Source organism: Planococcus citri, chromosome 2 (assembly GCF_950023065.1).
Source record: "Planococcus citri chromosome 2, ihPlaCitr1.1, whole genome shotgun sequence".
NCBI classification, from domain to species: Eukaryota; Metazoa; Arthropoda; class Insecta; order Hemiptera; family Pseudococcidae; genus Planococcus; species Planococcus citri.
In genome coordinates, this window is record NC_088678.1 from 53352856 (window position 1) to 53380383 (window position 27528).

The 27528-nt window shown below is 34.4% G+C and overlaps 1 protein-coding gene across 2 annotated transcripts in view; it reads left to right on the forward strand.

Annotated features, from left to right (window-relative positions):
- The window catches only part of ci (cubitus interruptus), a 104577-nt gene that overhangs the window by 61585 nt on the left and 15464 nt on the right, over positions 1-27528 (forward strand). For both annotated transcript variants that reach the window (XM_065351300.1, XM_065351301.1), the window contains exon 2: positions 2156-2343. In XM_065351300.1, coding sequence (XP_065207372.1) covers positions 2156-2343 — 188 coding nt within the window. The remainder of the gene's footprint in view (positions 1-2155; positions 2344-27528) is intronic.

Below are 27528 nucleotides of genomic sequence, written 5' to 3' on the forward strand. Positions count from 1 at the left end.
TTTGATCAGAATTGGGGACTATTTTGTCCCTCAGAATGTTGAAATTCTATTTTAAAAATAAATTTGTTGGAAAAAAAATGAGAAAATCTTTACTGTAATTTTTTCAAATTTTTAAAAATGTTCGCTTTCAATTTTTGTTACTCCTGATAATTTCATGAGTTCGGTAGAGTTTTTTCGATTCAGGAACTCTAAAGTTGTGCTTCTCCTCCTTTCTTTTCTTGTGTCTGTTACTATTCTGATATTGTGCTCCTTTTTTACCAGCATTGTCAGAAACAGCATCTGTCCATTGTTTTTTGAACAAATGGCCTTGAGAATTATTTTTTTTGGCAAAATTTTCAAAGAAGTCCAGTGTTTTGTCATGATGCTGATGAAAAAAAACTTTTTTTCCAAAATTGTCTGAAAGTCCTTTTTTCTAAAATTGCCAGTAAAATCCTGTTGGTTTGTCAAAACTTCTTAATTTTGTTTTTTTAGTTGAGTTTGAAAAATTTCTTGAAAAACCCTTGTTTTTTTTGCCAAAAGTCTTAAAAAGTCATTTTTGTTGACCAAATTACCACAAATTCCGGTGTTTTGTTAAAATTACCTAAAGAAGTTCTGTTTTTTCACTACTATTAATTAAAAAGTTTCGTTTTTTTTTTTTTTTTTTTGGCAAAAATTGCATAGGTTAGTGCTGTTTTTTTTTTTTTTTTTTCTAATAACATTTCCTATTTCCAGTGATTTCCAAGAAGCAAAAAAGTCCTATGGTTGCGAAAATGTTGAAATATCCTCTTTTTTTGCCATTAGTCCTTAAAAAAAGTCAGGTCTATTGATAAAATCGCAAAAAATCCCTTATTTCTTGCCAAAATTTCCAGAACTCATTTGCCAAAAAATTGCAAGTGAAGCAGCTCTTTTTTCCAATTATATTTTGAAATTTTCCATTTTTATTTCAAAATTTAAGTTACATTTTTTTTTCTTCATTTTTTTAGTTTTTCTTCAAGAATTGAACTTGGATAATAATTTTTTACTATCCTCTCCTCTCAACAAATTGAAACATTTGAAAAATGGGCTGCGATTAGTCCAGCTTCAGTCGTGCTTTAGCACTTTATCCTGCTTCTTAGACACATTTGACATTACCCTGATGGAAGAGTAAATACTGAATACCTCTTCACTTCTAAATTTCTGATTCAAATACCATTTTAACCAAGTAAATTTGACAACAACGTAAAAAAAATGAATACCTAATCGAATAGAGCACCTCGCAGAATAAACTGGCAAAGTGTGCGAGGAGGAGGGGGCAAGATGAGGTAGATCATAATCCATTCTCTGGTACTTATCTCGATCTGAATGCTTAGAAGAGGAAAAAAAATCCGCATCACGTGCGCGAAAAAGTATAGGCACTAGGCACCTAAAATCGATTAATTCGCGTATTATTACTCGTATAAAAAATATGTATGACAGGTTAACCACCTTGATTTCTATGCATTGCACCGGCCGGCCAGCCGCATTGAACAGAGAGGGTCGACTATAATATCCATAAATACGAATACGATAGAAAAATAATTTCCAGGTAAATACACCAAGGGGAGGAACAGGTTAACGGCAGAATAACAAAGACATTAAAGAATTACTCGAATAGCTGTACATACGGATGGCAGATTAGCGAAAAAAAAGGCAAGGGGAGGGGGAGGACTGGAGGAAATTTTTAAACAGTTGAAATTTAATACCTTGTTCTGTGTATACACGTTCGCATAATGTATAGAAGAAGAATAAGGCGAACGAGGAGAGGGTGTTTGTTAAACTAAATAGTATCACGATATGAATGTGAAGGTATTAGCTCCAGCTCGTGTATATGAAATAAGAATATATTGCCTATATGCACCAACTTACACGTAAATCTATAATATAAAAATATATAACCAGCCGGGTATTTTGCCTGATGTGGTTCTATTCGCCATAGCATGGGTCTCTCTATCTCTTACTCTGGATGTAAACGACCTTAAAAATTTATCGTAGTAGTGCACAGCGCACAGCGCACGAGAGATGAAGAGAAAACAAGGTGGGTAATATGGAAGAAGAAAATTGTGATTAATTTATCATGCACGGCTCGTTCTATTAACGGCAAACGCCTCGATAAATTATTATATTAAAAATCATTAATAATTATTACATTATGTTACAGGTTAACAGGAGGTGCGTCAGCAGGAGGTACTGGAGATCTCAGCGGATTTCTATCTCGGCGGGGGGGTGTATTACCAGTGCCGCCGCCGCCACCCCATCCCCCCGCCGATTTTAATCCATATACCAGGATTGCCTACATGGAGCATCTGTATTCCTCTTTGGCCACACCAACATCTACATCTTTGCATGGTGAGTTTTTTTCTCCTTTTTTTTGATCAAAATCTTGCGTTATTGTACTCTCAGTTGTCTCTGTGTGTGTTTTGTAGGGTGAGTCCGAAAGAAAGTTTTCACTCGTTAATTTTTAATTTATGAACTATCCTACATTTTTTTTACCCACCCTGTATGACGAATTTGAGATTGAGGTGCAAACTGTAATACGTTTTTGAAATATTCTTGGTGCTGAGGGGAGGCAGGCTGGATGAATTCAATGATTTTTTCGAACAGTGGTTATGATCTGTAGATCTCTATTATGTTTTGAAGTACCTAATTTAGGTATTTTTACAAAGCACTTGTAATAGGGGTGTCTTACCACCACATCCTATCGAAAAATCTCCCCATTTTTCATTCGGTTTATTCATCTTGCCCCGTAATAAGGTTAAGAAAAAAGAATATCTACACTGTAATAGGGTACGTGTGTAATATGTATGATTTAAATCGACTCGGCAGGAGTTCGAGTTTGTCTTAAGTGCTGCTCTGTGTCTGTGTAGTATTTACCTTTCAAAATGCTAATACGCGTGTATACTCGTACGTATCAAGCTCTGGCTAGAGATATACCATATCGATGATTTATAATACCCGCGTTGGCATCGTAGAGGTATTTGATATTCGATTATAACGTGCTCTAATATCTGATTCATTGAGTTGTTATAAGGTATAGGCTATAGGTATACCTTATATGCGATTCAGTGGTTTTTTTCTTACTTCTTTTGATGGTCGACCGATTGAAATTAATTTATGATATGTTGCCGTTTTGCTGCCCACTCTCCTGGCCCATCTGCTGGTATAGGTACTCGTAAGTGTATCTGGTGCAGAGCTATGACTATTGCAGGTTACGTAAACGCGTGTAATAATGTCCTACGATCGTGTTGGAATCGAGTCGATCCTCGAACGTGGACGAGATTTTTGTATGTAAATTGACTATTGTATTCGGTCGTGTATGTGGTTGCTTTCTCGAGATTATAGCGAGAGTATTGAAATGTTTTATTAGGTTTGGTTATTTTATTACGTGCAGATAAGATAGGTAGATACAGAAGAATCAAGTTTTTAAGATTTAATTTTAATGCAACAGTTGAGGTTGATGAGTGATTACATACAAATTTTTAGGCATGGTATAAAAATCTAAAACAAAAAATTATACTAATTATACTTAATTCACTTGAAAATATTAGATAAATTAAAATTATTTTTCTATTAAAATAATTAAACTAAACAAAGTTAACATGAATAAAATTTCAAATGACAAGTTTTGAATAATTAAATGAATAATCCTCGAAATAATATAAATAGAATTTAAAGATCGAACTATTGAAAAAAAAGTAAAGCATAGTACAGCACCCTGCAGGTTATAAATTTAAATTTTTAGCTTCCCAGGGTGATTTTTGGTGAGTTCTTGAGAATGAATTTTTCAGCGAAAAGAGATAAACCATCTGGCAAAAGTTGCATCTTCTCCAACAATTTCGAATCTTTCTGGATGAAGTAGTAATCAACTTTAATGTCTGAAAATTTAACCAACTTTCAAGTTGAAAGTGCTCAACTCACGATTCGCTTGCCATCAACGATTTACAATAGTGAACTTATGACAGGGTCAAATTTTCAGCTACTGAAGTTAATTACCGGGCAACAGGTTTTTCTGAAACGATTTCTGTGCTGGAGAGAAATCGTTTTGAAAATGGTCTCTTTGTAGGCAGGTAGGAAAAGATTCAAGTAATTTCTGTTATCTGCGAAAATTTACAGTTTTTGAATAATTTTTGAACGAGCATCCAGCTGGAATTCTGAAATTAACTAATGAGTGTTGCGTCTTGTGGTTCAAACCGCCCTGTGATGAAATTTTCTAAATTTCGAAAGGGGCGAAATTGCCATTTTTGTTGAGAATTGCTATCTTTGTCAGTTTTCAATCGAATTTTTTTTTACCTGACTGATGAAAAATTAAGTGTAGAAATATTCTTTAGTGGATGGAAAAATGTAGAAAGTGTAAGAAAATTTTCTTCATTCGTTTAGTTTCTTTTCTTCGTTGTAAGTCATTTTCGAAGAACATTTTTTTATTTTTTATTTTTAAATGAACGTTTAACAAGACATTGCTTCTATTCTCAAAGTAATTTTCGATGAATTAATTTGAATTTTTTTTAGAACAGTTGGTGCTTAGGTTGATGTTGAATAACGAAAAACTGAAATGGTGAAAATATCGTCAACTTACCCCCTCCCAGCTTTTGAATAACCCCGTAACACTAGAAAAGTGAAAATTTCAGGAGTAAAATTCAAAAAAAGTGGCGATGTGTTTGCAAAATTTTAGAACGTCTAGAGACATTAAAAAAGAGAAAAATTATACTTTTTGTAGGATTGGTGTATGTTCTAGTTCCAGTTGTGAAACTCTTGAATGAAATTTAAAATTAGGAATCGAGTGCTTTTAGGAACGTGTCTCAGTTTTCTTTTTTTGCGAATATAAGTGCGTATTTGAATTGTCTTCCTATAGACCTTATTTATTTTAATGAGTGGTTATTTCTTAAAATAACTTGGAAAAAATTCGCTTGCAAAAATAAATATTTTAAAATTTAGTACTCTTAAGTATGTGTAGATTGTGAATTAAATTATGGTGTCAAATTAAATTTAGATTTTAAAAAATTGTCACAATATCTAGGAATAGTAACAATGTGTCGAATTGAATGCATAATAAGTGCATGTGATGAAAAAACGTCACTTATACATATAATATTCTTAACCCAGATAGATGAACAACTTACTCTGAGAAGGAAGGAAAAGGGTCTTCAACGAGAGTATGTTATAACCTCCGCTTTGCTCGGATCGCAAGCTTCACACTCGTCAAGAATTACTTTTCCTTCTTTTCATAAATAATATGTCAATTGTTAGTTTGACTGCGGAGCTGAAGAGTACGAAGTATTTTCGCCTGAGAGTAAATCGTATCCAACGTGCCAGGTAAAGAGTGCAAGTTCACTCGATGCAATTTGTATATAAGAATCGAAATCGGTCGTTGAATGATGGTCAAAAATGTGTGAACAAGTTGACGATCCTTTGGCTCCAATAGATACCAAGGGCTTTCGTAAATTTCTGAGGCGATTATATCATTCTGCAAAAATCAGAGTTGAATGTTGTACAGATCTGCAATGGTGGTGTACGTTTTTAATTATACACCTGGACCTACCATTTTTTCAAACATTTCTCCAATGAAACAGAATGCCAACCAAATCAGTAGTATTTCGCATAAGAGTACAACCAAGAGTGATTGTCGTTGAAAAATGGTTGCTTGTGAGATCTGTATGAATAAGTATGAGTGATTACTAGTTTTAAAATGACCATTACGAAATGATTGCTTTTGAAGAAAGTTCAACGTACCGAAAAGATGAAAAATGTGTTTGTTATTGATACCGCAAAAACTTGCGCGTGCGCTAAAGTAAATAAATGCTTCATATGTTCAGCACACAACTTAGCAATCCTGGAAACATATCATGACATAAAGGTTTAGCAGAGTAAATACAACCAAAATCTCCAAATTAGCCCAAACTTCCTTAGACTTTCTTTCGAATACTTACTGTTTTAAATCAACCCTTCTTTCCCCCCCCCCCTTAAAAAAACATTTCAGTTTGCGTCGTCGAATCATTCAAGAATTGAACAAACAAGCTAGGTACTTATATACTTACGAGTATAATTTTTGATGTCCTTCTATAACGGTGATTATTCCTCTGACCAGTTCGTCCAACGCCAAGGCTTTTCTAATTTTCACCTCGTGAACTTTCGATAAACTGCTGAGTACTCGTTTTTCGTCCATAGCCACTTCAAAATTGGTAGCTTCGTCCATTTTCAAGAAAACCGAGTACGAAGTTCGTCGCAAAGATAATGCCAGCAGTTCGAATCTATTGTAGATGTTGACCATAATTGTGACAATAAATGTTGGTAGTGTTACAAACATAATAAGCTCAGGTATGACAGTAACAGTTTGTAAAAATCGAATGCCGACGCGTCGTGAGGTAGTTTTGCGGTATGGGAAATAGGTGGGGTAAACAGGAATGAAGTAATTTTCATAACTGACATAGTTTTCCAGAATTCCCATCATGGTGCAGAGAACCATAAAGCAGAACACTCCTACGAGGATTTTCACCTGAGATTTCTTCAATTGCATGGTACTGAACGATGTAAAGTTTGCTTCCTGATCGATGTTGATGTTGAAATAATCAATCAGTTTTGAAAAAAAATCTTTTCCGAAAAATATCCACGCATAGATGAGAAATTTAGTCACAGATCCCGATATAAATGGTGCAGGTAGAAGCCAAGCGTAGTAATCTTTTGTCGGCAGGTTGAATAGGTAAAATAAACACGAAGCGTTTATGAAGAGAAAACTCAAAATATTGAAAATGATCCAAACTTTCCTGAATTTCATCCGAACGTTCTCGTGGAAACAAAATCCTCCGAGACAACAATAAAGAACGAAGATTGCCTTGGTCGTCAAATTTTCGTATTTTTCATCGAATTCGTCGACAAAGATCCATTTTTTGATGATTTCCCAAACTTTGGAGAAAGTTGTCATTTTTCAAGTATGATAAGTATGTAACAGAATTCGCGTAACGATTTGTATCCGAACAAAAACACGTCTAAATGAGACCGAAAATTCAACGTTACAATTGTTTTCGAATTGTTTCGCTTTCGTGATGTAAATATTTTGATATGTTTTCAAAAACGTAAATGAGTATCGAAATTAGGATTAAATTTTAAATTGTTTTTCACAATTATTGCTTCAAATGCGTGGGATAATTTTCTGACTCATTATCTTTGTTCGTGGATGGATCGATTATTTGACAATTTATACTTTACTGGAATTAAAATTTGTACATATATCCGAAAAGCGTCAGATTCTTGAAATTTGGATCACTCATTTTAATTGAATATGGTCGTTTTCTTCAATAATGTAAGTGGTCTTTTCCGGGGTCTATTTAGTTGTATAGGTACCTGTCATATTTTTGAATCTCTATTTTGTTCCAAATTACCAAATTTTCTTCTAAAATGCAATCGTATGTGAATCTTGAGTGTAAAGTTCCCTGAAAATCGTCAATGTATCAAGTTTCTCAAGTTCAAAATCAGGTGAAATGTAATTCAAAATTACAACAATTGTTTTCGAATTGTTTCACTTTCGTGATGTAAATATTTTGATGTTTTCGAAAACGTAAATGAGTATCGAAATTAGGATTAAATTTTAAATTGTTTTTCACCATTGCCTCAAATGCGTAGAATGGTTTTATGACTCATTACGTTTGTTTCTGGATGGATCGATTTTTTGACAATAAAGACTTCGCTAGAATCGAAATTTGTATACGAAAAGCGTGAAAAATTATTCTCTTTCGACACATTTCAATAGGCTCTTGAAATTTAGATCACCAATTTTAATCGAAATAAACAATTGCATAGGTGCTTCACAGGTGCAATAAGGTGAATGGTGTTCTTCAAATTCAAAGTGCAGAACAGATTATCTCTTTTAGAGAGTAGGTGCATTAAAGTGCATCAGTTGTTACAAACGTTTCGGTTTGTTCAACTGAAGGGTGCGAAGTATTTGCACTTGAGAGTAAATCGTATTCAACGTATCCGGAAAAGTGAACAATTTCGCTGGGAATAATCCATAAATAAAGATAGAAATCGGTCGTTGAATAATGGTCAGGAATGTGTGAACAAGTCGACGATCTTTTGGTTGCAAGAGATACCAGGGGCTTTCGTAAATTTCCGTAGCTATGATTTCATTCTGAAAGAAACCCAATTTCTTCAGAGGGTTGATGCGAAGAAAAATTGCAGATATTATTTAAAACTAAGCGTCACAGAATACGAACAAGCTCTACAAAGGATTAATTAATATTCGTATAACTTACCATTTTTTCGAATATTTCTCCAGTCAAACAGAATGCCAACCAAAACAGTAATATTCCACATAGAAGCGAAATGAGGAGAAGTTGCCAGTGAATAAACGATATTTGAGTAATCTGTACGAATAAACAGAATACATTCATGTATGTAGTTGGTATAATTTTTAGAGCGTCGATTAATCAAGAATTTGAACAAACCGAAGAAATGAAAAATCCATGAGTTACAGACAGCAAAAAAACTCCCGCGTGAATCACTGTGCCATAATATTCCAAATGTGTTGCATACAGTTTTGCTATACTAGAACATAATAGATAATCAGAAATTAAACAGCGAATGTTTCAAAAAATATCAGTGAATCTTCAAATAGGTACCTATATATTTATATAAGAGTGGATCTGGTCAGGTCTGATCTGATTCCGGTAGGTCTCCCATTGATCTAATTTTACCTAACGAGAATGTGATCAGATCTCGTCAGATCAAAGTTTTAATCGGAGGACGTTTCACTTACGTGTATAATTTTTGATGTCGTTCAATAACGATGATGATTTTCCTGACCAATTCGTCCTGCGCCAATGCTTTTTTAATTTTCAATTCGTGGATTCTCGATAAACTCTTCAATACACGCTTTTCATCCATTGCCACCTCTAAATTTACGGCTTCATCTACTTGCAGAAGGACCGAATACGAAGTTTGTCGTAAAAACAAGCCAAGTAGCTCGAATTGATTGTAAATGTTGACTGTGCTCGCGATAATGAACATCGGAAAGGTTACAAACTGGATAACTTCTGGTGTAACAGTAACAGTTTGTATGATTCGGACGATGATTTGTCTTGTGATGGTTTTCTCAAATGGGAAATAAGTAGGGTACAGCGGAATGTAATAGTTCTCGTAACTGCCAAAAGTTTCCAAATTGGTGGCCATTGAAGAAATAAACGCGATGCAACATACCGCTACGATGAGTTTAGCGTGAGATTTCTTCAAATTCATGGTGCAGAGTGAAGCGAAGGTTGCTTCATCGCCGGTATTGCTGTTGAGAAAATCGGTCAGTTTTAAAAGCATATCTTTACACGAATAAATTAACCAGTAGGTGAAAATTATAGCCACTAATCCTATCATAGCTGGTACAGGTAGTAACCAAGCATGGTAACTCTTCGCGGGTAGGTTGAATAAGAGTAATGTAAACACGATACGGATACGAAAAGAAAACTGAAAATGTTGTAAATGATCCAAACTTTCCTGAAGCTGGGACGGACGTCGTTATGGAAACAAAATCCTCCGCAACAGCAATAAAGAACGAAGATCGCCTTGGCCCTCTCGTTTGTGTATATTTCATCAAAATCGTCGATGAAAATCCAGTTTTTGATTTTTTTCGCCACGTCAGAGAAAAATTTCATTTTCAAAAGTACACTTGGCAGAATTCGCGCAACGATTTTTTTTTGCTAATAAAAACACATCCACGTTTCTGAAAATTCAACATTGAACAAAATTTCCCTGTTTTTATTCTACTGTCTTGATGGTATTTTTCTGAAATGTCTTAGAAACGCAAATGAGAATCGAAATTAAGATTAAATTTTCAACTTTCTTAAGCTATTATTCGCATGAAGTATTCAGAATTTTCTTTTCTGTTTTGTCGTTGATCGACTCTTTAGCAATTTAGGTTGCTTTCCTAATCGATTTGGGGAGGGGTTAAGATGTGTGTTTTTTTTTTGCAGAAAATTTTCAACTGGTAAAAAATACACTTTTCGATGCGTCATCTCGGATTTACGATTCACGTGCCCTAACCGAATCGAATGTCAAACTTATGACAGGATTACATTTTCGGCTGCTGGAATCAATTACCACGCCTTCTGGAGTGATTTGAAATTTCTGGGGAAAAAATCCATTTTTACTGGAGGCTACAGATTGACTCGAACATTGTGATAATAATTGAATCAGGGGTCGGCTTTAGAATCCTTCTCAAAGGTGATTTCACAACCCACGAAAATATTGATCCAAAATCGAGCTTTGTAAACGTGGAAATATGTTGAAATTTTAAAAATTTATGATTGTAGTCATCAAATGCAATGTATATGAGGAGTCTTCATCATTTTTGTAGCTTAAATTCTTCAAATTGTATTTTTTGGTTGCCACTAGATACGCTAATGTGTTCGGTCACAAAATGACGGGTAATGTACTAGCTTATTTATTTTGGGCACACCTAATATTTTTTTCAATGTCGAAAGTCAAGTCAGGGATGGATTCGATTGATCCAATAATAACAAGAGTCTGCTGAAGCTGATTAACACACATTCTGGAGGGGGTTGAAATTGCTGGAAAAAGTTCTTTTTTTCTGGAGACTACTGCTTGACTCGAAAATAGCGATAATCGAATCAGGGGGTCGACTTTAGTGGTATTAATATATTTTCAGATTTTTATCTCTATAATTTACTCCGTTTGTAGGAAATTGATACCAAGAGATCGTTTCTGACACTTTCAAAAATCCTCCGAAAATCGAAAAATCAACTTCAAAGGCTCAAAATTTGTTTCTGAGGTCTGGGTGACATACTTTTTCGGTGAGCCAACATTTCAACTCAGTCGGAGTTGGCGGATTGTTGAGGTTCCCTTCTCAAACGTGATTTCTGAATCTATTCATTCAGCGAAAATATTGATCCAAAATGGAGCTTGGTTAAACGTTGAGAGTTCGATCAGATCTACAGACATGATGATTGAAAAAGGAACTTCATCCGAGAAATTTTCGATTTTTCGTCACACCCCCCTGACCCTTCCACAAAAAAAAAACAAGTTTGTGGATTTGGTAAACATTCGAAAAAAGTATTGGAAATTGTGTTGAAATTTTTAAGAATGTGATTGTAGTCATCGAATGAAATGTTTATGAGTAGTTTTCATTATTATTGTATCTCAAATTCTTTAAATTTTATGTTTGAATTTTTTGGTTGCCAATAGATACGCTGATGAGGGCTTAGGTACCTTATAATTTTTTCAGTGTCAGAGTCAAGTTGGAATACACGAGTTGTTTCAAATGAATTATTTATTAATTGAAATACACAAAAAACAAATTGACTACACCAATGCTTAACCCTTTGGAGGTTCTCTAGGTTTTCGGGTTAGAAAATTGAAGTGCCTTAATGAGTGTGATAGGGTACCTCGCCCAATTGGCCAAACCACAAAAAAGTCGAGCTTTTGATGAAAAGTTTTATAGGAAAATGAAAGTTTCCAAAAAACACAAATGTGACATTTCCTAAAAAAAAGTTGAATGTATGCAGAATTTTTTTTGAAGAAATGAACCAAAAACATGTGTCAAAAACATTGAACAAAAGCACTCTTTCAAAAAATGAAATAAAAATTGAATTGGAAAAAAATAAAAAAACAAGGTTGAAAAAAAGTCATCTGGCAGTTCATAAATTCAGCGAGAATCAAATCTTGTTGGCAAAAATGCCTTTGTTTAAAGCATGACGAGAAGAAAAATCTATGTCGCTAAGAGAGGATTTTTTATCAAGTCATAAAATCTTTTCGGAAATCGAGCCGAAATATGGGACAAAATTTAGCAAAATTGCGAGCTTTCTGGTAAGGGGTAACTAATTATAAAAACATTTTCGCCTTTAATCACGAGATGTAGCATAGAATTTTCTTTCATTTTGGGAAAAAATGAGTATTTTATCACTTATTGGAGTATAGGAATATGAAGATGAAGATGAAGAGAAATAGTGAACAAAAACACAAATCCACAGCGTAAACGAAATGAAAGACTGAACTCGTAGATGAATTTGGATTTTTATTTACTATTTTTACTATTTCTCTTCATCTTCATCTTCATATTCCTATACTCCAAAAAGTGATAAAATACTCATTTTTTCCCAAAATGAAAGAAAATTCTATGCTACATCTCGTGAATAAAGGCGAAAATGTTTTTATAATTAGTTACCCCCTACCAGAAAGCTCGCAATTTTGCTAAATTTTGTCCCATATTTCGGCTCGATTTCCGAAAAGATTTTATGACTTGATAAAAAATCCTCTCTTAGCGACATAGATTTTTCTTCTCGTCATGCTTTAAACAAAGGCATTTTTGCCAACAAGATTTGATTCTCGCTGAATTTGTGAACTGCCAGATGACTTTTTTTCAACCTTGTTTTTTTATTTTTTTCCAATTCAATTTTTATTTCATTTTTTGAAAGAGTGCTTTTGTTCAATGTTTTTGACACATGTTTTTGGTTCATTTTTTCAAAAAAAATCCTGCATACATTCAATTTTTTTTTAGGAAATGTCACATTTGTGTTTTTTGGAAACTTTCATTTTCCTATAAAACTTTTCATCAAAAGCTCGACTTTTTTGTGGTTTGGCCAATTGGGCGAGGTACCCTATCACACTCATTAAGGCACTTCAATTTTCTAACCCGAAAACCTAGAGAACCTCCAAAGGGTTAAATTTATTTGAAATCAATTTCCTTCTCGCTCTCAAAACGAATCAGAAGTTTTCATACAGCTACTTCAACTTTTGGTTACAAATTACTACTAGTATTTTAATTCTTAATAAACATTTTTATGAAGCCATGACGCCAAAATGATATCTGGTGCGTAGTGCTCTTAGTATGGGTATAGATTGTGAATTAAATTACCGTGCCAAGTTAAAATTAGATACATAGGTACCTATAGGAATTGTCACATTATCTTGGTACAAGTAAGTAACAATGAGTTGATAGCATAATGTGATGAAAAAACGTCACTTATCAGTATACTTAACCTAGAAAAATGAATAACTCACTTAGAGAAGGAGGAAAAAGGATCTTCGACGAGTGTATGTTGCTACCTTCGCTTTGCTCGGATCACAAGCTTCACATTCATCGAGAATTTACTTTTCCCTCCGGTCATAAGTAATACGTCAATTGTTAGTTTGATTGCTGAGCTGTAGAGTTCGAAGTATTTTCGCCTGATTGAAGATGGTATTCAACGTGTCAGGAAAAGAGAGCAAGTTCACTCGATACAATTTGTAAATAACAATCGAAATCGGTCGTTGAATGATGGTCAAAAATGTGTGAACAAGCCGACGATCCTTTGGCCCCAAGAGATACCAAGGGCTGTCGTAAATTTCTGAGACGATAATATCATTCTGGAAAAATCAAAGTAAACATTTTTTCTATGAGTTGTTGTCGAATTTTGGGGGAAAAAATCGAAAAATGTTGACCAGCAAATCATGTAGACCTGTAAGGGTGGTACATATTTTAGACCTACCATTTTTTCAAACAGTTCTCCAATGAAACAGAATGCCAACCAAACCAGTAATAATCCGCATAAGGGTGTAACCAAGAGCAATTGTCGTTGAAAAATGGTTGTTTGGGAAATCTGTACGAATAAGTATCAGTATCAGTTTCAAAATAACAATTAAGAATAGGTAGAATGATAATTTTTGAGAAACTGAACGTAGGTACCGAAAATATGAAAAATGTGTGTGTTATTGATACCATAAGAATTTCCGCGTGAACTATAGTAAACAAATGTCTCATGTGCTTTGCCCATACCTTTGCCATTCTGGAACATACGATTATTATGACATAAAGGTTCGGTATAGGACCAATTACTTACATCAAATCTCCAAATTAGCTCAATCCTGTTTAGACTTTCTTTCGAGTATTTCTAAATTCACTGATTTTGCGCCGCCTAATGATTTAAAAATTGAACAAACAAGCTTATGTACTTACGAGTATAATTTTTGATGTCCTTCTACAACGGTGACTATTTTCCTGACCAGTTCGTCCAACGCCAAGGCCTTTCTAATCTTCACCTCGTCAACTTTCGATAAACTCTTGAGTACACGTTTTTCGTCCATAGCCACCTCAAAATTGGTAGCTTCGTCCATTTTCAAGAAAACCGAGTACGAAGTTCGTCGCAGGGATAATGCCAGCAGCTCGAATCTATTGTAGATGCTGACCATCATCGTGACGATAAATGTTGGTAGTGACACGAACAGAATAAGCTCGGGAAATATGGTAACAGTTTGTATAAATCGAATTGCGAAGCGTCGTGTGGTAGTTTTGTCGTATGGGAAATAGGTGGGGTAAAGAGGAATGAAGTAATTTTCGTAACTGACGTAGTTTTCCAAATTTTCCGCCATTGTGCAAAGAACCAAAAAGCAGAATACTCCTACGAGGATTTTCACCTGAGGTTTCTTCAATTGCATGGTACTGAACGATGTGAAGTTTTCTTCCTGTTCGGTGTTGTTGTTGTTAAGATAATCAATCAGTTTTGAGAAAAAATCTTTTCCGAAAAATATCCACGTATAGATGAGAATTTTAGTCACGGAACCAGACATAACTGGTGCAGGTAGAAGCCAAGCGTAGTAATCTTTTGTAGGCAGGTTGAATAGGTAGAATGAACACGAACCGTATATGAAGAAAAAATTCAAAATATTGAAAATGATCCAAAATTTTCTGAATTTTACCCGAACGTTTTCATGGAAACAAAATCCTCCGAGGCAACAATAAAGAACGAAGATCGCCTTGCTCGTCGCATGAGTGTATGTTTCATCGAAATCTTCGGTGAAAATCCAGTTTTTGATTTTTTTCACCACGTCCGAGAAAAAATTCATTTTTGGAATGTCACAACACTTGACAGATTTCGCACAATGATGTTTTTTATGTAAGTAGTTGTAAAAACACGTCCACACTGCTGAAAATTCAACGTCACACAAAATTGTCGTGGTTTATTCTACTATGTCTTCATGGTAATTTTTTGAAATGTCTTGAGAAACGCAAATGAGAATCGAAATTAAGATTAAATTTACAACTTTCTTTTAGGCATAAGTAAGCTGCTATTCGCGTGAAATATTCAGTTTTTTTCTCTGTCTTGTCGTTGGTACGTTGGTAGCAATTTGAGCTGCTTTCCATTCATAAATTTTTTAAGTAGGTATGAGTTTTGTAACTTTTCTTATAAAATTGATAAACAATATTCGCTTCTATGATTTTATCGAATTTTCGGAACCAATCAAATGCTTCAGTTTCAATCGATTTGACCTTCCTTCCCATTTCCGACAATGTTGACTTTTTCATAAATTTTTGAAACACCATCAAAGACGTAGAATTTGATTTTTGTACGTAAGTTTGATTTTCTCTTATTGAAATTTGGATCATTGAAAGTGCCTGCCACCCACACCTCAGATACACATTTTGAGCTACCGTAATTGATTTTTTTCGTTTTTGGCGAATTTCAGTAAATTATGAACGTAGCCTTATGGTGTATTAATTTTTTACAAAAAATAAATAAATTGTTGCTGGATGCTTCAGATTGATTCAAAAAGGGAAGGAGTCAACTTTGAGAGGTTGAAGGAGTTTTAGATGGTTTTTATTTTGCGGAAATTGGTGATTTCATTTTTTTTCAATTTTTCAATGCTAAAAAAAATACACTTCTCAACTCGTCACCTCGGATTTGCGATTCACGTACCTTAATCGATTCTGAATGTCAAACATAACAGGACTAAATTTTCAGCTGTACCTTTTGCTGCAGGCTACAGATTGTCTCGAAAATGGTGGCAATCGAATCAGATGGTCGGCTTCAGAATATAAACCAATTTTCAGATTTTTATCTATAATTCATTCTATTTGTAGAAAATTAATACCGAGAGGTCATTTCTTACATTTTCGAAAATTCTCCAAAACTCGAAAAATCAACTTCAGCGGCTTGAAATTTGTTTCTGAGGTCCTTGCAAATATGATGATTAAATCATGCATTTCATTTGAGCAATTTCGATTTCACGTCGCACGCCCCCCCCCCCTCCTCAATAACAAAAAAAAAAGGGAATTTATATTGTAGATTAAACATTCGACAAAAATTGCCAAATGAGTAAGAATATTTGAATAATTGATGCTGTAGTCTAGTAGTCATCAAATACAATTTTTATGAGTAGGTAGTCTTCATTTTATTGTAGCTCGAATTCTTTAAATTTATGTTTGAATTTTTTGGTTGCCAATAGATACGCTGATGAAAAATTGCGATAAAGGTACTATAGTGTCTGCGCAAACGTGAGTGGGAACCAATGAGGTTCCTGTATTGGCATTTTTGGCTGCTGACTCTGTAGCTTTCGTTGGTTCCCGCATACGAAGTTGCGAACGCACAGCCGCCTAACTAAATTTTAGGTAGGTAATTGAATTGCACGAACTCCAGCTCATTTATTTCAGGCCTACCTAACAATTTTTTTAAGCCGTAGATATCAAATTAGTGATGGATTCGTTTGATCCAATAATAACACGAGATTGTTTCAAACGAATTACTTTTATTAATTAAAATTCATAAAAATAAAAATGACTTCACCAATGCTTAAAGTTATTTTAAATCAATTTCCTTCTCGCTCTTGAAACTATATCAAAAGTTTTCATACAACTACGTGTACTTCAACTTTCGTTTACAAAAAACCATTTTAATTCTTACTAAACACATCCATATTATAGGTTCCTAAAAAGTAGAAAAACATGTTTGGTGAATGGTGACTTGTGTCTCAACGCAAAGTGACGTCAGACTATAAAAATGAACAATTTGGGTGCTTCAGACGTGCAGTAAGGTGAATGGTGTCCTACAAATTCAAATTTATAATAATTCCCAAGCATATGAATTACCTAAGCTACTAGAGATCTCAACTTATTCTAGACTCTTTTGCAGGAACAACTTATTCAAAATTATCTTTGTTTGTTGAACTGAAGTGTGCGAAGTAATTTCACGTGATTGTAAATTACATTCAGCAGATCAGGAAATGATAAAAGTCTCGCTGAAAATGTGCTACAAACAACAATTGTGATTGGCCGTTGAGCGATGGCCAAAAACGTGAGAACGAATTTTCTATCTTTTGGTTCCAAGTAATACCAAGGACTGTTGTAAACTTCCGAAGCGATTATTCTGTTCTGAAATAGTGCAACAGGGTATTTTTGGTTTGTGTGGAATCACATTATTTTGGAGCTGAGAAGAGATTAGATTTTTTTCGATCAACTTACCATATTGTGGAACAGTTCCCCTATAAAACAAAGCATCAGCCATGCGAATATCATCTGAGATACCACTATAATGATGACCATCGATTCGTATAGTTTTTGTCCCATTTCCGGAATCTGCACAATCGAATTACAATCGAAAAGGTACCTATACGTATTGGATGTACTGTTTAATGATCGATTAGTGAATTATGCTTACTGAAGCGATGAGGAATGCTCCAACAACAGTGCTCATGGAAATATACGTATAAGATAACGAATATATAATATTCATTTCACTAGCATACAACTTCCCAATGCTGTAAATAGGGCGATATTTCAATGAACTTTGAATAAATTGAAACTAGATGGTAGATAAGTACATTGAAAAATTATTTTGATTGTGTACTTACGAGTACAAATCTTGATATCGTTTCGCAATCTGCATAATTTTTCCATTGAATTCATCAAGGGCTAATGCTCTTTTGATTTTCATTTCGTGAATTTTCGACAAACTACTCGGGATTCGTTTCTCTTCCATTGCCAGTTCCAAGTTGTAGATTTCATCCATGCTTTTTTCAAGCGACTGCGAAGCATCTCGCGAATATAGGCTCAAAGAAATGAAACAATCGTATATATGTATTACGATTGTGAAAATCATGGTAGGATAAGCCACCAAGATGATGAACTCCGGTAAGAGGGTCGCAACTTGAATGAATTTTACAGCGAAACGTAACGATGCCGGTTTATCGAAAGGCACGTACGTAGGATACATGTAAGCGAGATAATCGTCAGATTTCATGTATTTACCAACATCCATTCCTCCAGAAGTGACAATTATAAGAAGAAAAAATCCGTATGCGGTGTTAGTGATGACTGAAAGTGGAATGTGATTTTCGTTTTTGGATGTTTGAGGTCCCACATTTGACGCAGCTGTATCCAGAATTTGATTTTTACGATTCAAAAATGTCAATATTCTGGTCAGCGTATCTCTCATTAAATAAGTCGATATGTAGATTCCAATTTTCATTAATATTCCAAATATTACCGGTGCAGGAAGTACCAAAAGATAATAATTATCCGTTGGTGCATTCAAGAAGTAAAACAAGCAAGACGATAGTACGACGAAAAAATTGATGATGTTGAAAGCGACCCAAATTTTTCTGAACTTTGTCCGAACGTGGCTATGGAAACAGAATCCTCCGGTGAGACATTGCATCAAGAAAATGGCTTTCGTAGTCGCATTTTGGCATTCCTGATCGAATTCGTCCGTGAATATCCAGTTTTTGATTTTCTTGCGAGCTGTAGAGATGATTTTCATTTTTCATTAAATACCAAGAATTTCGTAATCCGAAAATATTTGCGAGGACGTTTCACCCTCGTAAAAACCTCGAAAGAACTGCGAAGTTTCAACCGATTTTGAGATTATTATACTCAAGTATTAATGTATGTACCACATGACTGTCAACATCAATATATATATCGCCGAATGTTACTTACTTACTTACTTACTGGGTGATAGAAATTATTAGAGAAACTATGATAGCTAGAAAGCTCAAACTTGGGGTGTGGAAAGGTGTGGATAACAGGTTGTCAGGAAAAATCTAAAAACTTTGAAAAGTTAATTAGGAAAGCTTCTAGAGCGAGTTGAAAGTTGAGAACTTATACAGCCGAATCCAGTAAAACGACGTTTTGGAACGTTTAGGGATGTTCAACATGTCATCATGCACTAAAACCGGTTTGGTTGGCGAGTATTCTGTGGCTCTTTCGCGAATACCTGACTGTGGTATCTCACAACAATACAAAAAATCGCCTCTTCCTCTTCACCCTACATTTGATTTAAAGCATTTCATGATACAATGTATATTTTTTTTGCCGTTTCCAAACACTCTACAACACCAGACACATGCATCAATGATATGAATAAGACAATAATTAACAGCCAAGCCTTATTGTACACAATTTCCACGAAAACCAGATCACATAGGCTTACATACATTACATACCTACATACATGTATACATTATGCACCAGTAACTCTGAATTTGCATTTCGAAGGAAGGAAGGGAGGGAGGGGGTGAGTTGGGAAACACAGAAAGGATAGATAGAGATATTAGATACATCAGATTTTAGAATATTTCGTCTGCATTTTAAGAACTTGAAAAAACAATGTTTGAAATCTTATTCATATTGAAATAGATTTTTACTTATCACTCAAGAAAAAAATCATTAAAGGGTGCCCCTGTTGTGATAAGTGAATAATTCGGTGATGAGATATCGTGGGAAATTGTAAAATAGGAAAAAACATGAGAAATTGATTCTCAAAATGAGAAAAAAATGCATGAAATTTTGATATTTCGACCAAAAAAGTGAGAAAGTGAAGAGATTTTGAGATTTGAGTGGCTTTACTCTTAAAAAAATTATAATAATATCGGACCATTTTTTATACCAAAGTTTTAAAATTAGCAGTTGTGATTTTTATTTTTTCCTCACTTTTTTCTTTTTTTGTTTTTTTATTAGTAGGTACTTTTTTCGTAATTTTAATTTCAAAAAAATGGGAAAACCAAGGGAAATAATATCATGAATTTTTGTCGGAAAAAGTGGGGAATTTCCCGCTTCTAAAATCGAAGATAAGGGGGAAAATACAATTTTGATATCCCATCACTGAGTGAATAGGTTTTTTAAAGCCCAAATTTTGAAAATATTCATATGTTCAAGAATATGTTATCAAATTAATAAATCGCAGAGTATCTTTTGGGGAACCAAAAAAAAAAAAAAAAAAAAATAGAATTTTAAACTTCTGTGGTGTATAGAAATAGGGAAGGTGAATTCGTAGATTTTTTACAAATTTCATGGACTGTATGCCAGGCAAAAAGCCGAAAAGAAAATAATTTTAATCTGCTATTACTTTAAACCTAAAAGTGGTGCAAACCAAAGTACATAGGTATTTTTTTTCAAATTTTTTGAAGTGGTGGACCTCGGTCAAAAATCCAAAAAACTTATTTCTTGAGGGTTCTTTCATTTGTTTTCGAGCTTCTTAGTTACATTTTTTATGACTGTATGAAAACAAGAGTAAGAGGCTTGAGCAACGTGAAGATCAGGCGAGCAGCCCGAGCGAAGCGAGGGCGCGAGCTGTTGAGTGAAAGGAAGAGGTAAAGCCTGAGCGAAACGAGGGCCATGCGAGCAGCCCGAGCGAAGCGAGGGCGCGAGCCGGGGGTTGGAGCCGCGAAGCGGCTCAGGGGGCGTTGCCGCCTAGTTTACAAATATTTTCGATTTTTGATGTTGATGAGAGGATAAATCGAGGTTGAATTTGAAATTTTTTGACGATGGCATGAATAAATCAATGTGCCTTTTTTGCGACTCGTTCATTAAACGTACTCGTTTTATTATTGAAGAGCATGATCTATCTCCAAAAAATAGAAGCTAGGTAGGTAAGCACTCTTCGAATGAGAAATTGTGAATACCTACCTACCTACATAAATAATTATACTAAAGGGTTGATATTTTCAATTCACTCAGGTGAAGAAATGAGTGGATTTCAATTTTTTTGCTATGAGTGTAATTTTTTTCAACTTTTTCATGAAATACGCCAGAATGAAGTCAACGTAAGACAATTGAGTAAATTCCAACTTTTTCAACGGATACGTGAAAATAGAGGACAATGGGTCAACTTCACCAATCGAAACTTTTTTTCATGTTTTAAATCAAAAAATAGCCATTTTCCCCCGCAAACTTTCAATCTTTTTAAATCGACTTTACGAAATAACGTCATTCCAATTTTTTAATTGTGTTGTTCAGCATAAAAAGTTGTCCATAATAAGTATATTTTTTTCAAAATTTTTGAGAGTCGGAACGATATGAAAACTACGTTTTGAAACCTTTCGAGCTAATTTTTCGTACGAAAAAAAGTGGCAACACTGATTTTTATGACATCGCCAAAAAACCTTTCAAAACCCATTACTATTGGAAAAAGTTCCATTTTGGTAGGTATTGCGGTTATCGAGTAATCCACTGCTGAAATGAATGATATTTCAAGTTCACTGAAAACTTTGATACCCCCTAGCAGTCTTTGAAAAAGGACTGAAGGGCTGCGATTTGCGCGATTGGTCATTCCTTCGGACGGTCTTTTCACAGGAAAAATTTCAAAAAAATCGCCGAGCCCCCTCTTTGTAAATGTCCTAGTTTTGAAGTTGAAAAAAATACGCTTTTGCAACAAAATGGCGGGCCAGCATGGAACAATGAGTTTAAAATTATGATTATACTTACCTACTTCTCTGCCTACGTATTCATGTTCTTAATTTTTGTAAAGAGTAGGTAAACATTTAGAAATGTTTTCATTAAGTAACGCAAATGTGCAAAGAAATTAGGGTTGAATTTTAAAATCGAATTATATTATTTTTATATAGTAAGTACATACTACATATAATAACTGAACAAGGTTCCTCTTTGCTGACTTATTGGACTACCTACCCTTTCTTTATTATTTATAAAACTTTAGGTATACTTGTGCTTAATCCATGAAGTTGTGCCCTTTTTGACCGTTGCTAATTACTATCTCTCGCAGCCTCGTTTCAGAGGTGTACAAATTTTCCTGAAAGTAAAAGAGCCATACGGATGATATTTGTACCTATATATTTATGTTATTTCATTACAATATAGTTATAGTACATACACATAGAAATTTCGAACCTTAAAATGTGTGAATGCGATTCGAGGCACGCTAGGAATTTTTTTTCAACACGTTTTTTGATCTTTCTGTGGCCAGCAATAGGTACTCCAAAATCGGTCAATATGTTGCCAGTGAAAAACAAAATCGATTGTCAAAGATGTATTTTTGTGATAAGCAACCTCAATGGCAATTAATTATTTGGTAACGCATGTAGGGTAAAGTCACCAGTAGTTGACATGATCCAGTAGTTGACACCTACGTCACAAAAATCGCCATTTTGGTGTCCCAGTGTGATTATTGAAAACACTGATTGCACTAAAAATTAATTCATACCTCGCTTATTATTGGCCGTGAGTTAGGTGATGATTATCAGTCATACTTTTTGCGTTTTTATCAACTTTTATTTTCACCATGAAAATTTTGTAAAGTGTTTTACAATTATTTTTCTATCAAACAATTTTGAACATTTTGAGATGGTTATTATACCATTTGAAAGCTAATGAGATACACTTTCTTTCTAACTACTTTTGATTGATTCATAATCACATTTTCATGCTCGATAAGCTGGGTGTCAATTACTGGGGTTTTTTGGACACTTTTTGAAATGATCGTAAAAATCTCAAAAATGCACTTACGAATGTGAAACACAAATCAAAATGTAAGGAAAACTGTGTTCTTTTAGATGTACTTACAAAAGTTTTCAAAAAAATATCAACTTGAGCTGTAGATTGTTTTTTATCAAAAAGTATCAAAAATCTGTTCAACTACTGGCGACTTTACCCTACTCGTACCAAATTCAACGTGGAGACTTTTATTTTGAGTTGAAAGTTGCCCAGATAAATTTTTAGTTACGGAATTTTCCCCTTTTGGAGAGTAATGCACGCTACCCAATCTGTTTCGATAAAAAATGTCCATGTCCTAAATGAAATTTTTTTTGAGAATCTGCGTCGATTTATGCTATTCTATTACCATCAAAATCCAAGGCAACTTTTACGGTTCTACTGAGCGATTGAAAATTCGCAAATCGCTTATTTTTAGTTTTCATCGCAAATATTTCGTATTATGTAATTGTGCTAAAAAGTTGAAATTTATCATTACTGAAAGTGTGGAAATATTTAAATATGTACCTAGGTATTCAATTGAAAAAAAAAATGGTTTCCAACGTTGAAGTCTAATCACATGCTGAAATCGGTAAATGGACTTCTCAATCTTTCAGATAATTTCAACTTTTACAACTTCTGACGATTTCTTTGAAAAATACTGAAAAACTATAACTAGCTTCGAATTCTACATAATATGTCTGACTACCGTTTTATATTGATAATTATTTGGAAAATATTAGGTACTGTAAGAATAATCTTAAACCTAGGTGCAAGTGCAAACAGACTCTTGATTTATTCCCATGTGTTTAGTCTATGAATCAATAAAAGTGACTCCTCCGGAGTAATAAGAATAACTATAACTAGTGTACAATTATCAATCAATATTACGTTTTTAGTTCTTGAACTGAAGCATGCGAAGAAATTGCACATTGTTGTAAATCGTATTCAGCATGTCTGGAAATACGAGTAATCCCGCCGAAAATATGCCGCAAACGACGATCGTGATTGGTCGTTGAACGATGGTCAGGAACGTGAGAATAAATCGTCGATCTTTTGGTTCTAAGTAATACCAAGGACTATTGTAAACTTCTTCAGCGATCATTTCGTGCTAAAAAATATACACGAGTGATATTTTCCGTGCACATAGTTTACTTGAAAGTGAGTCGATTATGGTACGGTTTACTTGATTATCAATTTATAATACTTACCATTTTTCGGAATAAATCAGCAATGAAACAAAGCATCAGCCAAGCGAATACCATTATAAGTACGATCGTAATGGAGGCTATCGATTGGTAAAGTTTTTGCTCCATTTCAGGGATCTGTTCAATGGAGTAGGGATGAGTTCGTCCCTTAGTTGTTTTTTTGTTTAAAGGATTAGTTGCAATAAGACCTGTTTTGTGCCCCTCCGCGCCCCCTTAGAACTTTGACGAAAAGTTTCTGGCCATTTTCTTCAGAATTCAAGGGGTAGCACAAAACAGGCCTTATTGCAACTTATCCTTTAAGGGCCAACGTGTTCCCCATTACATTATTCATCATACGTACCGATGCGATAAAAAATGTTGCAAGAGTAGTGGTCAGAGAAATATCTATATAGGCCATCGTATATATAAAGCTCATTCCATCAGCATATAATTTTGCAACGCTGCATTGAAATAGTACAGAGTTTCAGTGATTCTAGTAATCAGCCATGAAGAAAAGCTACTTATTTGTACTTACGTGTATAATTCTTGATGACGTTTCACAACCTGGACCATTTTCCCATTAAATTCATCAATGGCTAAAGCTTTTTTGATTTTCATTTCCTGAATTTTCGACAAACTGCTTGGGATTTGTTTTTCTTCCATCGCTGTTTCCAGTTTAAAAACTTCGTCGATTCTTTGTTCGAACGACTGAGAGGCATCTTGCGAATATTGACTCAAAGAAACGAAGTAATCGTATGTATTGATTACAATTACGAACATAAGGTAAAGTACCAGTTGTGGATAGGGGTCCCGGTTGTGGATAATCGTTCCTATGGGCTAAAAAAAAAAATTATCGCTCGTATCTTTTTCTGTAACATTTAATCATTTCCTTGCATTCATGACAACATGAAAATTCACCCATGAAGTCTATGTACAAAAGCATTGAAGTTTCAAAATGATAAAAATGCAGATTTTAAAATTTTTTAGAAGGAAAATTTCAATGATGGAGAAAAGCGAGTCAAATATGTAATTTTTCATAACTGCGGAAGTTTTTGGGTAGTAATAAGATGAAATAACCACCTCTGCATATTTTTGAGAATTTTTGATTTCATTTAGTACTATTTAGAGCAGTCTTTGTCCGCAACCGGGCCAGGGGGCCCGGTTAGCGGATAATTGGAAGTTTTTAAGATTCTCTACTAAGAAATGAAATATTCTTGATTTTTTTTTTCCTCCCAAGTATTATGTAGTTCAACAGTTACACTACACAACAAAATCAAAAAAATTTGAAAAAAGTTGAAATTTGGGCTTCTCAGAGCATGTTGAAAAAAGTATAACCACAACTGGTACTTTACCTTAATTGTGGGGTGTGCTACTAAGACGATGAGCTCGGGCAAGATGGTCGCGATTTGTATGAATTTTACCACGAATCGTAAAGATGTGGATTTTTCGAATGGTACGTACATAGCGTACATATACGTGAGATAATCGTCGTTTTTCACGTATTTATCGTAATTTATTATCGTCAAGGTTGCAATCAGGAATAGAAAGCATCCGAACGCCGCTGCAATGATGACTGAATGAGAAATGTGATTCTTTTTTTCGGATGTCGACTGTTCCAAATTTGACGAATTCGTGTTTGGAGTCTGGTTTTCACGATTCAAAAATTCGAGTATTTTTGTCATCGTGTCTTTCATCGTGTAAGTCGATACGTAGGTGCAAGTTTTGATCAATAAGCCACTCATCACAGGTACATTAAACGACAGAGTAAAGTAATTTTCTTTCGGTCCATAGAGCAAGTAATACAAACACGATGCGTTTACCCAAAAAAAATTGAAGATGTTGAAAGCGATCCAAATTTTTCTGAATTTTGCTCGAACATGCTCGTGGAAACAGAATCCTCCTGTGAGGCAATATAATACGAAAATTGTTTTTGCCAACTCATCTCGGTATTCTCGATCGAAGTCTTCGGTGAATATAAATTTTTTGATTTTTGTAAGAACAGTGGAAAAGATTTTCATTTTTTGAATGAAATCAATGAAAATTTTCACGAACCTTTGAAACTTTTATATCTGTTATACTACGAAACTTTTACGTGACTGGTTTTTCTAAAATTCTCAAGAAAGTGTTCTAAACACGTACGTTGGAAATGAAGACGCAAACAACGCTTAAGTAAATTATGAATTTTGGTATTATCATCGTACCTACTTAAGTATGAGGAAATTTTCGTAGCTCGTTATTTTCTCTTGGGTTGACGAGTGAGTTGCATGCATGAGAAATTTTTTTAAGTCGTAGTTTTGAGAAAAGTTAGGTTATAAAATTTTTAAAAATGAATATACCGATTTCACCAACTAAATTTTCCTTAAAAATAAATTTTAAAAAAAGTGATAGAAAAGAGACTGTTATTCAACTTCTCAACAAAAAAAATTTCCACTACATCGTACTTAATTTTAGCCTACGCCGCAGAAATATAAAATAAATGCTGCCCCGTGTATATAAATTTAGCTACCAAGAGAAGACATTTTCGAGAAAATATGGTATCAAATCAACGTCTGCGCTAAGCATTCGCCTCTTTATTGCTTTTGCCGCCTTCCTATATGCTATAATCTTACATGAAACCAGTCTTCCGCATCAAATTACTCTCGGTATTTTTCGAACCACTTAACTATTTCGTATAGCTTTGTGGTGTTTCTTTCTCTATCCTCGTACTATATCTCTATGGAGTTGGCGTAGTCTCTTGGTGTGTACAAGATACAGATATAGTAGGTATATAGACGGAGAAAGAGCTACGTAGCTAGAGCAGTGGATGAAAAAGAGAGCACGTATATTTATTCACCATAAAGAAGAGATGCTGTAGAAACTGCTTGCTGCCTGGTATCGCATCTTATTGCTGCTTTAGCTCGCTGTATGTATCTCTTTCTAAAAGCTATCCGAGTAACCATATACACACACTAAAACCGTATCACGCTGTTAAACATCGCGTATATACGTGTATAAAAACAGACTGGGGGCAACCAAGAGTGAAAAAGGGACACGGTGAATAATAGTTGGAACGCGTTTTATACATAATGGAGAAGTGAAAGAATAGAGTTGAGAACATTTTGTCCATGCAGTAAGACCATTGGATATAGGTGATTTTTTTTTTATCCTTAGTGTAGTGCCTTTGAAGGTGTATGTAGAGGTACATATAGGCTAACCAGTGCTGTAAAAATATGCTCACTTTGGTATGTGTTTCCCTTCAACAGGTGATTTTTGTCATCAATAACTGTCTGTGGAATTTGGTGGTATATCCGGAGAGAAAATGCAGGTTGTAAATTTGAACAAGATTTTCGTGGAATAGAAAAGCTTCTGGGCCGCGGATCCTTTAATCTTTTCGCTTGAAATTGGATATCAATTTTTTCTTGAGATGCCAAGTTGTAGTAGCAGAGCAGTTGAGAGGTAAAATACGACCAAGGCAAAAAAAAAATTATCAAATTGTGAATTTGAGAAGTTGCGAATTGAATTGGGCTGACAGTTCGTAATTTTTTGAACTTTTGATGTAAACAATTCAAAATCAAAAAGAAAGAAAAATTGTTGAAGAAATATTAAAAGTCGTTTATGTGGGGCCTGTAGTAAAATGCTTCATTTGCCGCCGTTTTTCATCACCCTGCATTTTAAATGGATTGGGGGGGGGGTGTTTATAATTACAAGATTGTTACGCCCGTAAAATTGATTTTTAAGGACTGAGGGAAAATGTGGCCAATTTCTCAACATTTAGAGTAACCTTATAATCATTTGATAAAATTTTACAAATAATTGATAAACTCTCGGTAATTACTGGAAAATTACCGCTTGTTTCTGATGAAGTTCTGGTAAATAACTGCTGAATTGGTGGTAATTTCTGAAATATTAGTGACA